At 35.5% G+C, this 13,173-nt stretch overlaps 1 protein-coding gene across 1 annotated transcript in view; it reads right to left on the bottom strand.

Moving 5' to 3' along the window:
* Positions 1-3,329: 3,329 nt before the first annotated feature.
* LOC137639810 (fap1 adhesin-like) overlaps positions 3,330-13,173 on the bottom strand; it is a 109,984-nt gene continuing 100,140 nt past the window's right edge. Inside the window, exon 6 of the mRNA XM_068372052.1 lies at positions 3,330-3,407. Coding sequence (XP_068228153.1) covers positions 3,330-3,407 — 78 coding nt within the window. The remainder of the gene's footprint in view (positions 3,408-13,173) is intronic.

The raw sequence follows: 13,173 nt of genomic DNA on the forward strand, positions 1-13,173 counted from the left end.
TGTGAATGGAAGAAGAAGAGGAAGAAGAAGAAGAAGAAGAGGAAGATAAAAAAAGGAAGAAGAAGAAGAAGAAGAAGAAGAGGAAGAGGAAGATAAAGAAAAGGAAGAAGAAGAAGAAGAGGAAGAAGAAGAAGAGGAAGAAGAGGAAGAAGGAGAAGAGGAAGAGGAAGTGGAAAAAAAGAAGAAGAGGAAGTAGAAAAAAACAAGAAGAGGAGGAAGAAAAAGAAGAAGAAGAGGAGGAAGAAGTAGAGGAAGAAGAAGAGGAAGAAGAAGAAGAAAAAGATGAAGAAAAAGACGAAGAAGAAGGAGAAGAGGAGGAAGAAGAAGAAGAAGAAGAAGAAGAAGAAAAATAGGAAGAAGAAGAGGAAGAATGAGAAGAAGAAGAAGAAGAAGAGGAAGAAAAAGAAGAAGAAGATAAAAGAAGAAGAAGAAGAAGAAAAGGAAGAAGAAGAAGAGGAAGAAAAAGAAGAAGATAAAAGAAGAAGAAGAAGAGGAAGATAAAGAAGAAAAAGAAGAATAAGAGGAAGAAAAAGAAAAAAGAAGAAGAAGAAGAAGAAGAAGAAGAAGAAGAAGAAGAAGAAGAAGAAGAAGAAGAGAGTAATTGGGGGGTTTTTGAAAGTTTCCTTCCTAACACTTCAGAAACTTCGACCCTCTTTATTCTAGTATTTAGTTGGGTATCAAAGGAAAGTAAGTTTGGTTGAGAGTAGTTGAAAAGTGTGTCATAGAGGGAAAAATATCAAATGGGGAATTACTTGAAAGAGGATGGATATTATATAAAGGGGTATATTGTATGAGCATAAAGCAGAAATTTATAATAATAATAATAATAATAATAATAATAATAATAACAATAATAATAATAATAATAAAATAAAGATAAGGAAAGCTAATTTGAGAGAGAGGAAAAAAAGAATGGAAATCATAGGAGAGAAATATAATTTTTTATATTATTCAAAATTTCAGATAAACACGAGGACGTAAAGCCATGAATCCCGAGCTAACACACCATAAAGGTTCATTATTTGCAATTCAAAAAAAAAAAAATTAATTTTGACTTCCAGGCATTTTTAGGGAACAGATTGCCCTACAAAAATGAAGTACAGAATATTAAAGGCAATGGTGTTTGGTTTGAATTCCAGTTTCATCAGAATAGAGGTTCACCAAAATGTTAGCTTGGAAAACCAAACCCCCCTCCCCCTCTGGCGCCCAACCACAACAAAGGCCTCACCAGTAAACAGCTTATACTCATGATCCCGGGCTGGGATTGATCTGCTGCTATACGAATGCGAGGCGAACATGTTACCACTGCATTAGCCAGGAGGCTATTATTATAAACAAACAAACTTGCCCACAAATACCTTCCATCCATTCTTGATGAATTATTTCAGAATTAAAAAGATAGTTATATTAATAGAAGATATACAAATAAACAATAAAAAAAAGTTTGAAGAGGCATACTCTCTACCTAGACAAATACAAAATTAGAAAAGAGTTTGAAGAGGCATACTCTCTACCAAGGTAAATAAACAGTTAGAAAAGAGTTTGGAGAAGCATGCTCTCTACCAAGAGAAATAAAAAGTTAGAGAAGAGTTTGGAGAGGCATGCTCTCTACCAAGGTAAATAAACAGTTAGAAAAGAGTTTGGAGAGGCATGCTCTCTACCAAGAGAAATAAACAGTTAGAGAAGAGTTTGAAGAGGCATGCTCTAAACCAAGAGAAATAAACAGTTAAAGAAGAGTTTGGAGAGGCATGCTCTCTACCAAGAGAAATAAACAGTTAGAGAAGAGTTTGGAGAGGCATGCTCTCTACCAAGAGAAATGAACAGTTAGAGAAGAGTTTGGAGAGGCATGCTCTCTACCAAGAGAAATGAACAGTTAGAGAAGAGTTTGGAGAGGCATGCTCTCTACCAAGAGTAATGAACAGTTAGAGAAGAGTTTGGAGAGGCATGCTCTCTACCAAGAGAAATGAACAGTTAGAGAAGAGTTTGGAGAGGCATGCTCTCTACCAAGAGTAATGAACAGTTAGAGAAGAGTTTGGAGAGGCATGCTCTCTACCAAGAGTAATGAACAGTTAGAGAAGAGTTTGGAGAGGCATGCTCTCTACCAAGAGAAATGAACAGTTAGAGAAGAGTTTGGAGAGGCATGCTCTCTACCAAGAGAAATGAACAGTTAGAGAAGAGTTTGGAGAGGCATGCTCTCTACCAAGAGAAATGAACAGTTAGAGAAGAGTTTGGAGAGGCATGCTCTCTACCAAGAGAAATGAACAGTTAGAGAAGAGTTTGGAGAGGCATGCTCTCTACCAAGAGTAATGAACAGTTAGAGAAGAGTTTGGAGAGGCATGCTCTCTACCAAGAGAAATGAACAGTTAGAGAAGAGTTTGGAGAGGCATGCTCTCTACCAAGAGAAATGAACAGTTAGAGAAGAGTTTGGAGAGGCATGCTCTCTACCAAGAGAAATGAACAGTTAGAGAAGAGTTTGGAGAGGCATGCTCTCTACCAAGAGAAATGAACAGTTAGAGTAGAGTTTGGAGAGGCATGCTCTCTACCAAAAGAAATAAACAGTTAGAGAAGAGTTTGGAGAAGCATGCTCTCTACCAAGAGAAATAAACAGTTGGAAAAGAGTTTGAAGAGGCATGCTCTCTACCAAGACAAATACACAATTAGAAAAGAGTTTGAAGAGGCATACTCTCTACCAAGGTAATTAAACAGTTAGAAAACAGTTTGGAGAGGCATACTCTCTAACAAGAGAAATAAACAGTTAGAGAATAGTTTGGAGAGGCATGCTCTCTACCAAGAGAAATAAACAGTTAGAGAAGAGTTTGGAGAGGCATGCTCTCTACCAAGAGAAATAAACAGTTGGAAAAGAGTTTGAAGAGGCATGCTCTCTGCTAAGACAAATAAACAATAAGAAAAGAGTTTGAAGAGGCATACTCTATACCAAGATGAATAAACTGTTAGAAAAGAGTTTGAAGAGGCATACTCTCTAACAAGAGAAATAAACAGTTAGAAAAGAGTTTGAAGAGGCATACTCTCTACCAAGACAAGTACACAATAGGAAAAGAGTTTGAAGAGGCGTACTCTCTACCAAGACAAATAAACAGTTAGAGAAGTGTTTGAAGAGGCATACTCTCTACTAAGACAAATAAACAGTTAGAGAAGAGTTTGAAGAGGCGTACTCTCTACCAAGACAAATAAACAGTTAGAAAAGAGTCTGGAGAGGCATACTCTCTACCAAGACAAATAAATCTGGAGAGGCATACTCTCTACCAAGACAAATAAACAGTTAGAGAAGAGTCTGGAGAGGCATACTCTCTACCAAGAGAAATAAACAGTTAGAGAAGAGTCTGGAGAGGCATGCTCTCTACCAAGAGATATGAACAGTTAGAGAAGAGTTTGGAGAGGCATGCTCTCTACCAAGAGAAATGAACAGTTAGAGAAGAGTTTGGAGAGGCATGCTCTCTACCAAGAGAAATGAACAGTTAGAGAAGAGTTTGGAGAGGCATGCTCTCTACCAAGAGAAATGAACAGTTAGAGAAGAGTTTGGAGAGGCATGCTCTCTACCAAGAGAAATGAACAGTTAGAGAAGAGTTTGGAGAGGCATGCTCTCTACCAAGAGAAATGAACAGTTAGAGAAGAGTTTGGAGAGGCATGCTCTCTACCAAGAGAAATGAACAGTTAGAGAAGAGTTTGGAGAGGCATGCTCTCTACCAAGAGTAATGAACAGTTAGAGAAGAGTTTGGAGAGGCATGCTCTCTACCAAGAGAAATGAACAGTTAGAGAAGAGTTTGGAGAGGCATGCTCTCTACCAAGAGAAATGAACAGTTAGAGAAGAGTTTGGAGAGGCATGCTCTCTACCAAGAGAAATGAACAGTTAGAGAAGAGTTTGGAGAGGCATGCTCTCTACCAAGAGTAATGAACAGTTAGAGAAGAGTTTGGAGAGGCATGCTCTCTACCAAGAGAAATGAACAGTTAGAGAAGAGTTTGGAGAGGCATGCTCTCTACCAAGAGAAATGAACAGTTAGAGAAGAGTTTGGAGAGGCATGCTCTCTACCAAGAGAAATGAACAGTTAGAGAAGAGTTTGGAGAGGCATGCTCTCTACCAAGAGAAATGAACAGTTAGAGAAGAGTTTGGAGAGGCATGCTCTCTACCAAGAGAAATGAACAGTTAGAGAAGAGTTTGGAGAGGCATGCTCTCTACCAAGAGAAATGAACAGTTAGAGTAGAGTTTGGAGAGGCATGCTCTCTACCAAAAGAAATAAACAGTTAGAGAAGAGTTTGGAGAAGCATGCTCTCTACCAAGAGAAATAAACAGTTGGAAAAGAGTTTGAAGAGGCATGCTCTCTACCAAGACAAATACACAATTAGAAAAGAGTTTGAAGAGGCATACTCTCTACCAAGGTAATTAAACAGTTAGAAAACAGTTTGGAGAGGCATACTCTCTAACAAGAGAAATAAACAGTTAGAGAATAGTTTGGAGAGGCATGCTCTCTACCAAGAGAAATAAACAGTTAGAGAAGAGTTTGGAGAGGCATGCTCTCTACCAAGAGAAATAAACAGTTGGAAAAGAGTTTGAAGAGGCATGCTCTCTGCTAAGACAAATAAACAATAAGAAAAGAGTTTGAAGAGGCATACTCTATACCAAGATAAATAAACTGTTAGAAAAGAGTTTGAAGAGGCATACTCTCTAACAAGAGAAATAAACAGTTAGAAAAGAGTTTGAAGAGGCATACTCTCTACCAAGACAAGTACACAATAGGAAAAGAGTTTGAAGAGGCGTACTCTCTACCAAGACAAATAAACAGTTAGAGAAGTGTTTGAAGAGGCATACTCTCTACTAAGACAAATAAACAGTTAGAGAAGAGTTTGAAGAGGCGTACTCTCTACCAAGACAAATAAACAGTTAGAAAAGAGTCTGGAGAGGCATACTCTCTACCAAGACAAATAAATCTGGAGAGGCATACTCTCTACCAAGACAAATAAACAGTTAGAGAAGAGTCTGGAGAGGCATACTCTCTACCAAGACAAATAAACAGTTAGAGAAGAGTCTGGAGAGGCATACTCTCTACCAAGAGAAATAAACAGTTAGAGAAGAGTTTGGAGAGGCATACTCTCTATCAAGACAAATAAACAATAAAAAAAAGAGTTTGAAGAGGCATACTCTCTACCAAGACAAATACACATTAAGAAAAGTTTGAAAAGGCATACTCTCTACCAAGACAAATAAACAATAAGAAAAGAGTTTGAAAAGGCATACTCTCTACCAAGAGAAATAAACAGTTAGAGAAGAGTTTGGAGAGGAATACTCTCTACCAAGACAAATAAACAGTTAGAAAAGAGTTTGAAGAGGCATACTCTCTACCAAGACAAATAAACAATAAAAAAAAGTTTGGAGAGGCATACTCTCTACCAAGACAAATAAACAGTTAGAAAAGAGTTTGAAGAGGCATGCTCTCTACCAAGACAAATAAACAGTTGGAAAAAGGTTTGGAGAGGCAACCCTCTACCAAGACAAATAAACAGTTAGAAAAGAGTTTGGAGAGGCATACTCTCTACCAAGACAAATAAACAGTTGGAAAAGAGTTTGGAGAGGCAACCCTCTACCAAGACAAATAAACAGTTAGAAAAGAGTTTGGAGAGGCATACTCTCTACCAAGACAAATAAACAGTTGGAAAAGAGTTTGGAGAGGCAACCCTCTACCAAGACAAATAAACAGTTAGAAAAAAGTTTGGAGAGGCATACTCTCTACCTAGACACATAAACAGTTAGAAAAGAGTTTGAAGAGGCATTCTCTCTGCCAAGACAAATAAACAGTTAGAGAAGAGTCTGGAGAGGCATACTCTCTACCAAGACAAATAAACAATAAAAAAAAGTTTGGAGAGGCATACTCTCTACATAGACAAATAAACAGTTAGAAAAGAGTTTGAAGAGGCATACTCTCTGCCAAGACAAATAAACAATAAGAAAAGAGTTTGGAGAGGCATACTCTCTACCTAGACAAATAAACAGTTAGAAAAGAGTTTGAAGAGGCATACTCTCTGCCAAGACAAATAAACAATAAAAAAAAGTTTGGAGAGGCATACTCTCTACCTAGACAAATAAACAGTTAGAAAAGAGTTTGGAGAGGCATACTCTCTATCAAGACAAATAAACAGTTAGAGAAGAGTCTGGAGAGGCATACTCTCTACCAAGACAAATAAACAATAAAAAAAAGTTTGGAGAGGCATACTCTCTACCTAGACAAATAAACAGTTAGAAAAGAGTTTGAAGAGGCATGCTCTCTACCAAGACAAATAAATAGTTGGAAAAGAGTTTGGAGAGGCAACCCTCTACCAAGACAAATAAACAGTTAGAAAAGAGTTTGGAGAGGCATACTCTCTACCAAGACAACTAAACAGTTAGAAAAGAGTTTGGAGAGGCATACTCTCTGCCAAGACAAATAAACAATAAGAAAAGAGTTTGAAGAGGCATACTCTCTACCAAGACAAATACACAATAAGAAAAGAGTTTGAAGAGGCATACTCTCTACCAAGACAAATACACAATAAGAAAAGAGTTTGAAGAGGCATACTCTCTACCAAGACAAATACACAATAAGAAAAGAGTTTGAAGAGGCATACTCTCTATCAAGATAAATAAACAATAAGAAAAGAGTTTGAAGAGGCATCCTCTCTACCAAGACAAATAAACAGTTAGAATAGAGTTTGGAGAGGCATACTCTCTACCAAGACAAATTGTGAAAATGGTTGGTTGGTAACGTAGGAGCATACTCTCAACCAAGACAAATACACAATAAGAAAAGAGTTTGAAGAGGCATACTCTCTATCAAGATAAATAAACAATAAGAAAAGAGTTTGAAGAGGCATCCTCTCTACCAAGACAAATAAACAGTTAGAATAGAGTTTGGAGAGGCATACTCTCTACCAAGACAAATAAACAGTTAGAAAAGAGTTTGGAGAGGCATACTCTCTACCAAGACAAATAAACAGTTAGAAAAGAGTTTGAAGAGGCATACTCTCTACCAATTCAAATAAACAGTTAGAAAAGAGTTTGGAGAGGCATACTCTCTACCAAGACAAATAAACAGTTAGAATAGAGTTTGGAGAGGCATACTCTCTACCAAGACAAATTGTGAAAATGGTTGGTTGGTAACGTAGGAGCATACTCTCAACCAAGACAAATACACAACAAGAAAAGAGTTTGGAGAGGCATACTCTCTACCAAGACAAATAAACAGTTAGAAAAGAGTTTGGAGAGGCATACTCTCTACCAAGACAAATAAACAGTTAGAAAAGAGTTTGAAGAGGCATACTCTCTACCAATTCAAATAAACAGTTAGAAAAGAGTTTGGAGAGGCATACTCTCTACCAAGACAAATAAACAGTTAGAAAAGAGTTTGGAGAGGCATACTCTCTACCAAGACAAATAAACAGTTAGAAAAGAGTTTGGAGAGGCATACTCTCTACCAAGACAAATAAACAGTTAGAAAAGAGTTTGGAGAAGCATACTCTCTACCAAGACAAGTAAACAGTTAGAAAAGAGTTTGGAGAGGCATACTCTCTACCAAGACAAATAAACAGTTAGAAAAGAGTTTGGAGAAGCATACTCTCTACCAAGACAAGTAAACAGTTAGAAAAGAGTTTGGAGAGGCATACTCTCTACCAAGACAAATAAACAATAAGAAAAGAGTTTGAAGAAGCATACTCTCTACCAAGACAAATAAACAATAAGAAAAGAGTTTGAAGAAGCATACTCTCTACCAAGACAAATAAACAATAAGAAAAGAGTTTGAAGAAGCATACTCTCTACCAAGACAAATAAACAATAAGAAAAGAGTTTGAAGAAGCATACTCTCTACCAAGACAAATAAACAATAAGAAAAGAGTTTGAAGAAGCATACTCTCTACCAAGACAAATGAACAGTTAGAAAAGAGTTTGGAGAGGCATACTCTCTACCAAGACAAATAAACAATTAGAAAAGAGTTTGGAGAAGCATACTCTCTACCAAGACAAATAAACAGTTAGAAAAGAGTTTAAAGAGGCATACTCTCTACCAAGACAAATAAACAGTTAGAAAAGAGTTTGGAGAGGCATACTCTCTACCAAGACAAATAAACAGTTAGAAAAGAGTTTGGAGAGGCATACAGTACTCTCTACCAAGACAAGTAAACTGTTAGAAAAGAGTTTGGAGAGGCATACTCTCTACCAAGACAAATAAACAGTTAGAAAAGAGTTTGGAGAGGCATACTCTCTACCAAGACAAATAAACAGTTAGAAAAGAGTTTGAAGAAGCATACTCTCTACCAATTCAAATAAACAGTTAGAAAAGAGTTTGGAGAGGCATACTCTCTACCAAGACAAATAAACAGTTAGAATAGAGTTTGGAGAGGCATACTCTCTACCAAGACAAATTGTGAAAATGGTTGGTTGGTAACGTAGGAGCATACTCTCAACCAAGACAAATACACAACAAGAAAAGAGTTTGGAGAGGCATACTCTCTACCAAGACAAATAAACAGTTAGAAAAGAGTTTGGAGAGGCATACTCTCTACCAAGACAAATAAACAGTTAGAAAAGAGTTTGAAGAGGCATACTCTCTACCAATTCAAATAAACAGTTAGAAAAGAGTTTGGAGAGGCATACTCTCTACCAAGACAAATAAACAGTTAGAAAAGAGTTTGGAGAGGCATACTCTCTACCAAGACAAATAAACAGTTAGAAAAGAGTTTGGAGAGGCATACTCTCTACCAAGACAAATAAACAGTTAGAAAAGAGTTTGGAGAAGCATACTCTCTACCAAGACAAGTAAACAGTTAGAAAAGAGTTTGGAGAGGCATACTCTCTACCAAGACAAATAAACAGTTAGAAAAGAGTTTGGAGAAGCATACTCTCTACCAAGACAAGTAAACAGTTAGAAAAGAGTTTGGAGAGGCATACTCTCTACCAAGACAAATAAACAATAAGAAAAGAGTTTGAAGAAGCATACTCTCTACCAAGACAAATAAACAATAAGAAAAGAGTTTGAAGAAGCATACTCTCTACCAAGACAAATAAACAATAAGAAAAGAGTTTGAAGAAGCATACTCTCTACCAAGACAAATAAACAATAAGAAAAGAGTTTGAAGAAGCATACTCTCTACCAAGACAAATAAACAATAAGAAAAGAGTTTGAAGAAGCATACTCTCTACCAAGACAAATGAACAGTTAGAAAAGAGTTTGGAGAGGCATACTCTCTACCAAGACAAATAAACAATTAGAAAAGAGTTTGGAGAAGCATACTCTCTACCAAGACAAATAAACAGTTAGAAAAGAGTTTAAAGAGGCATACTCTCTACCAAGACAAATAAACAGTTAGAAAAGAGTTTGGAGAGGCATACTCTCTACCAAGACAAATAAACAGTTAGAAAAGAGTTTGGAGAGGCATACAGTACTCTCTACCAAGACAAGTAAACTGTTAGAAAAGAGTTTGGAGAGGCATACTCTCTACCAAGACAAATAAACAGTTAGAAAAGAGTTTGGAGAGGCATACTCTCTACCAAGACAAATAAACAGTTAGAAAAGAGTTTGAAGAAGCATACTCTCTACCAATTCAAATAAACAGTTAGAAAAGAGTTTGGAGAGGCATACTCTCTACCAAGACAAATTGTGAATATGGTTGGTTGGTAACGTGGAGCATACCCTCAACCAAGACAACTCAACCAAGTCCAAAGAAGAGTGCCATTAACATATCCCTCAAATCTATATTAATAACTATTTGGTCACCGCCGGATGAACCAGTTCCCAAAGACAATGAGACAGATACTCCAATCAGGAGAACGAGACAATTGGGAGGGAGGATCTTGAGCCAAACTAATCACCTTCGTCAGCGAAAGACAAACATCTCTCATACGTGTCTCGTACGTGACGAGGACCAACTTGAGAGTAGTTTCAAGACCATTCAATTTTCTAACATTAATAGTAAGTTAGAGAGATGTGCATCCAGGCAGGGTATATAGATGGTAAGGAGTTAGAGGGAAATACAATGGCACTATATATATGCATTCCACTCTTCTATTATTGATATGAAATTGTGAAAATGGTCGGTTGGTAACGCATGAGTATTTAACTGACAAAAAACAGTTTTATATCTCTGCAAGTCTCCAAGTCTGAGGCAGATTTTTTTGGGGTTAAACAAATGATATATTGACAACAACTTGATCGAGAATTAATCCAGAGAGAGAGAGAGAGAGAGAGAGAGAGAGAGAGAGAGAGAGAGAAAACTAGTATTAATCCATTATAAAGAAAATCCCAAGAGTTGAAGTCTAAAGGAAAAATATTCCCCGAAAAATAAAGAAATAAATATATGAAATATCAGAGACGGAAGAGACTACGGGTCGTAGGAATAATCTAAAGCTGGTTGCAGATCTGTGAAATCTTTTATACAAAAGTCTACGGTATAACACGGATGGTTTCAGTGAGACCTACCGTACATGAACTTCTTATGACATAAATTAATTTTGTCTAAGATATAAGAAAATATTTGTTATTCAATGGATTAGTTAGAGTATTCAACGAAGCATGGTGATATCTTTTAGGTCTCTCTCTCTCTCTCTCTCTCTCTCTCTCTCTCTCTCTATTTGTTTATCAATGATAAAATGAATTCTACATATTATTTTTCCGAACCTTTATCACTCAATATTCGTAAATAAATTCTATTCAGCATCCTCTCTCTCTCTCTCTCTCTCTCTCTCTCTCTCTCTCTCTCTCTCTCTCTCTCTCTCTCTCTCTCTCTCTCTCTCTCTCTGTTTATCAATGATAAAATGAATTCTACATATCATTTTTCCGAACCATTATCACTCAATATTCGTAAATACATTCTATTCACTATCCTCTCTCTCTCTCTCTCTCTCTCTCTCTCTCTCTCTCTCTCTCTCTCTCTCTCTCTCTCTCTCTCTCTTGTTTATCAATGATGAAATTAATTGTACATATTCCTCTGAACGTTCACCACTCAAAATTCGTAAATAACAGATCTATTCTCTCTCTCTCTCTCTCTCTCTCTCTCTCTCTCTCTCTCTCTCTCTCTCTCTCTCTCTCTCTCTCTCTCTAATTACTCATCATGTGGAAGTGATATCGCCATCACTCTCCCCAATCTTCCTTGCTCTACTTGCCACCTAATAATTACTCCATCCACCCATCGTCTCAGCATCTCCTACCAAGGACATGACGCCCCTCCCCCCCCCCACCCCCTATTTGAACCTTTTTTTTTTTTCATTAGAGAACCTGTTTTCAATTTCCCTTCCTTGAATTAATTGAATTAATTGGGCAGTTAATAAATACTTACTTTCCTAGAATGTTTTATGGGATATTTTTTCCCAGGAAGTCTATTAAAATTGACTGAAAAATGGAAGATTTTTTATAAATTTTCTATTTGTACATTTGACGGATTGATATAATACAAAGAAGTTATTCAATTTTTAAAAAATGATTTTTATTAATTTTTTAATTTTAATTTCTTTTTGGGGGAAATTTGACTTTTTAACACCTTGGAGATTTCTTCTTGGCCACGTTTACGGGTAATATCTCTCTCTCTCTCTCTCTCTCTCTCTCTCTCTCTCTCTCTCTCTCTCTCTCTCTCTCTCTCTCTCTCTCTCTCATAATAATAATAATAATAATAATAATAAAAATAATAATAAAATTGATGAAAAGAATAACAATAACAACAACAACAACAACAATAATAATAATGATAATAATAATAATAATAATAATAATAATAATAATAATAATAATAATAATAATAAAATTGATGCAAATTATAACAAACACAAGAACAAGAATAATAATAATAATAATAATAATAATAATAATAATAATAATAATAATAATAACAACAACAACATCAACAACAGCATCCGTCAAAGTGAATCAATTCTTAAAACCGATTATTTAGTCTCTAGGGCATTGTCCTGCATGATAGAGCAATGTCACTGTCCCTTGCCTCTGCCATTCATGAGCGGCCTTTAAAGCCCTTAAACTGCATTATCCTTTAACATGAGTACCTTATAAAAAGGTCTTTTACCATATGTTACTCTTCTTAATATTCAAATCATAAATATCTTGCATTTCTTGTCTCATGGTCGCTATTATAAGACTGGAAATTTGATCATATTTCTGGACAAATTGTGATTATATTAAAACCCTATAAGAAATTGGATTTTTTTTTGGGGGGGGGGGTGCTTTCTCTTCAAGTTTTGTTTGCTTTTACTTTTCTGTACAAATTCTTTGGCTTTATGTTTCTGTAATTTTTCCTTGCATCTCTTGGCTCATGATCACTATTTTAAGATTGGAAATTTGATCATATTTCTGGACAAATTGTGATTATATTAAAACCCTATAATATCTTGGATATTTTTTTTTTTTTTGGGTGCTTTTCTCTTCAAGTTTTGTTTGGTTTTACGTTTCTGTACATTTTCTTTTACTTCATGTTTTTGTAATTTTTCTTTTAGCATTATGTTACAAATTGTGATTATATTAAAACCCTATAATAACTTAATTTTTTTTTTTGGGGGGGGGGTGCTTTTCTCTTCAAGTTTTGTTTGGTTTTACGTTTCTGGTCCTTTTCTTTGGCTTTATGATTCTGCAATTTTTCTTTGGCATTATGTTACAAATTGTGACTATATTAAAATCCTATAATAACTTGGATTTTTTTTTTTTGTGCTTTTCTCTTCAAGTTTTGTTTGGCTTTACGTTTCTGTACAAATTCTTTGACTTTATGTTTCTGTAAGTTTTCCTTGGCATTATGTTTCTGTAATATTGTTTTAACTTTACGTTTCTGTAATATTTCTATGACTTTACGTTTATATAAATTTCATTTGGCTTTAAGTTACAGCAATTTACCTATGGATTTACATTTTACGTTTCTGTAATTTTTCTCTTGTTTTTATATTACCGTAATTTTTCTTTTGCCTTTACATTTCTGTAATATTTCTTTATCTTTCCGTTTTTTGTAATTTTGTCTTTGGCTTTAGATTGCTGATTTTTTTTCCTTTACGTTTCTGTAATTTTCCTTGGTTTTATATTTCGGTATTTTTTTTTTCTTTTTTTTTGCCTTTACGTTTCTGTAATATATCTTTGATTTTTATATTTCTGTAATTTTCTTTGACTTTACGTTTCTGTAATTTCTCTATGGTTTTATATT

Source organism: Palaemon carinicauda, chromosome 4 (assembly GCF_036898095.1).
Source record: "Palaemon carinicauda isolate YSFRI2023 chromosome 4, ASM3689809v2, whole genome shotgun sequence".
NCBI classification, from domain to species: Eukaryota; Metazoa; Arthropoda; class Malacostraca; order Decapoda; family Palaemonidae; genus Palaemon; species Palaemon carinicauda.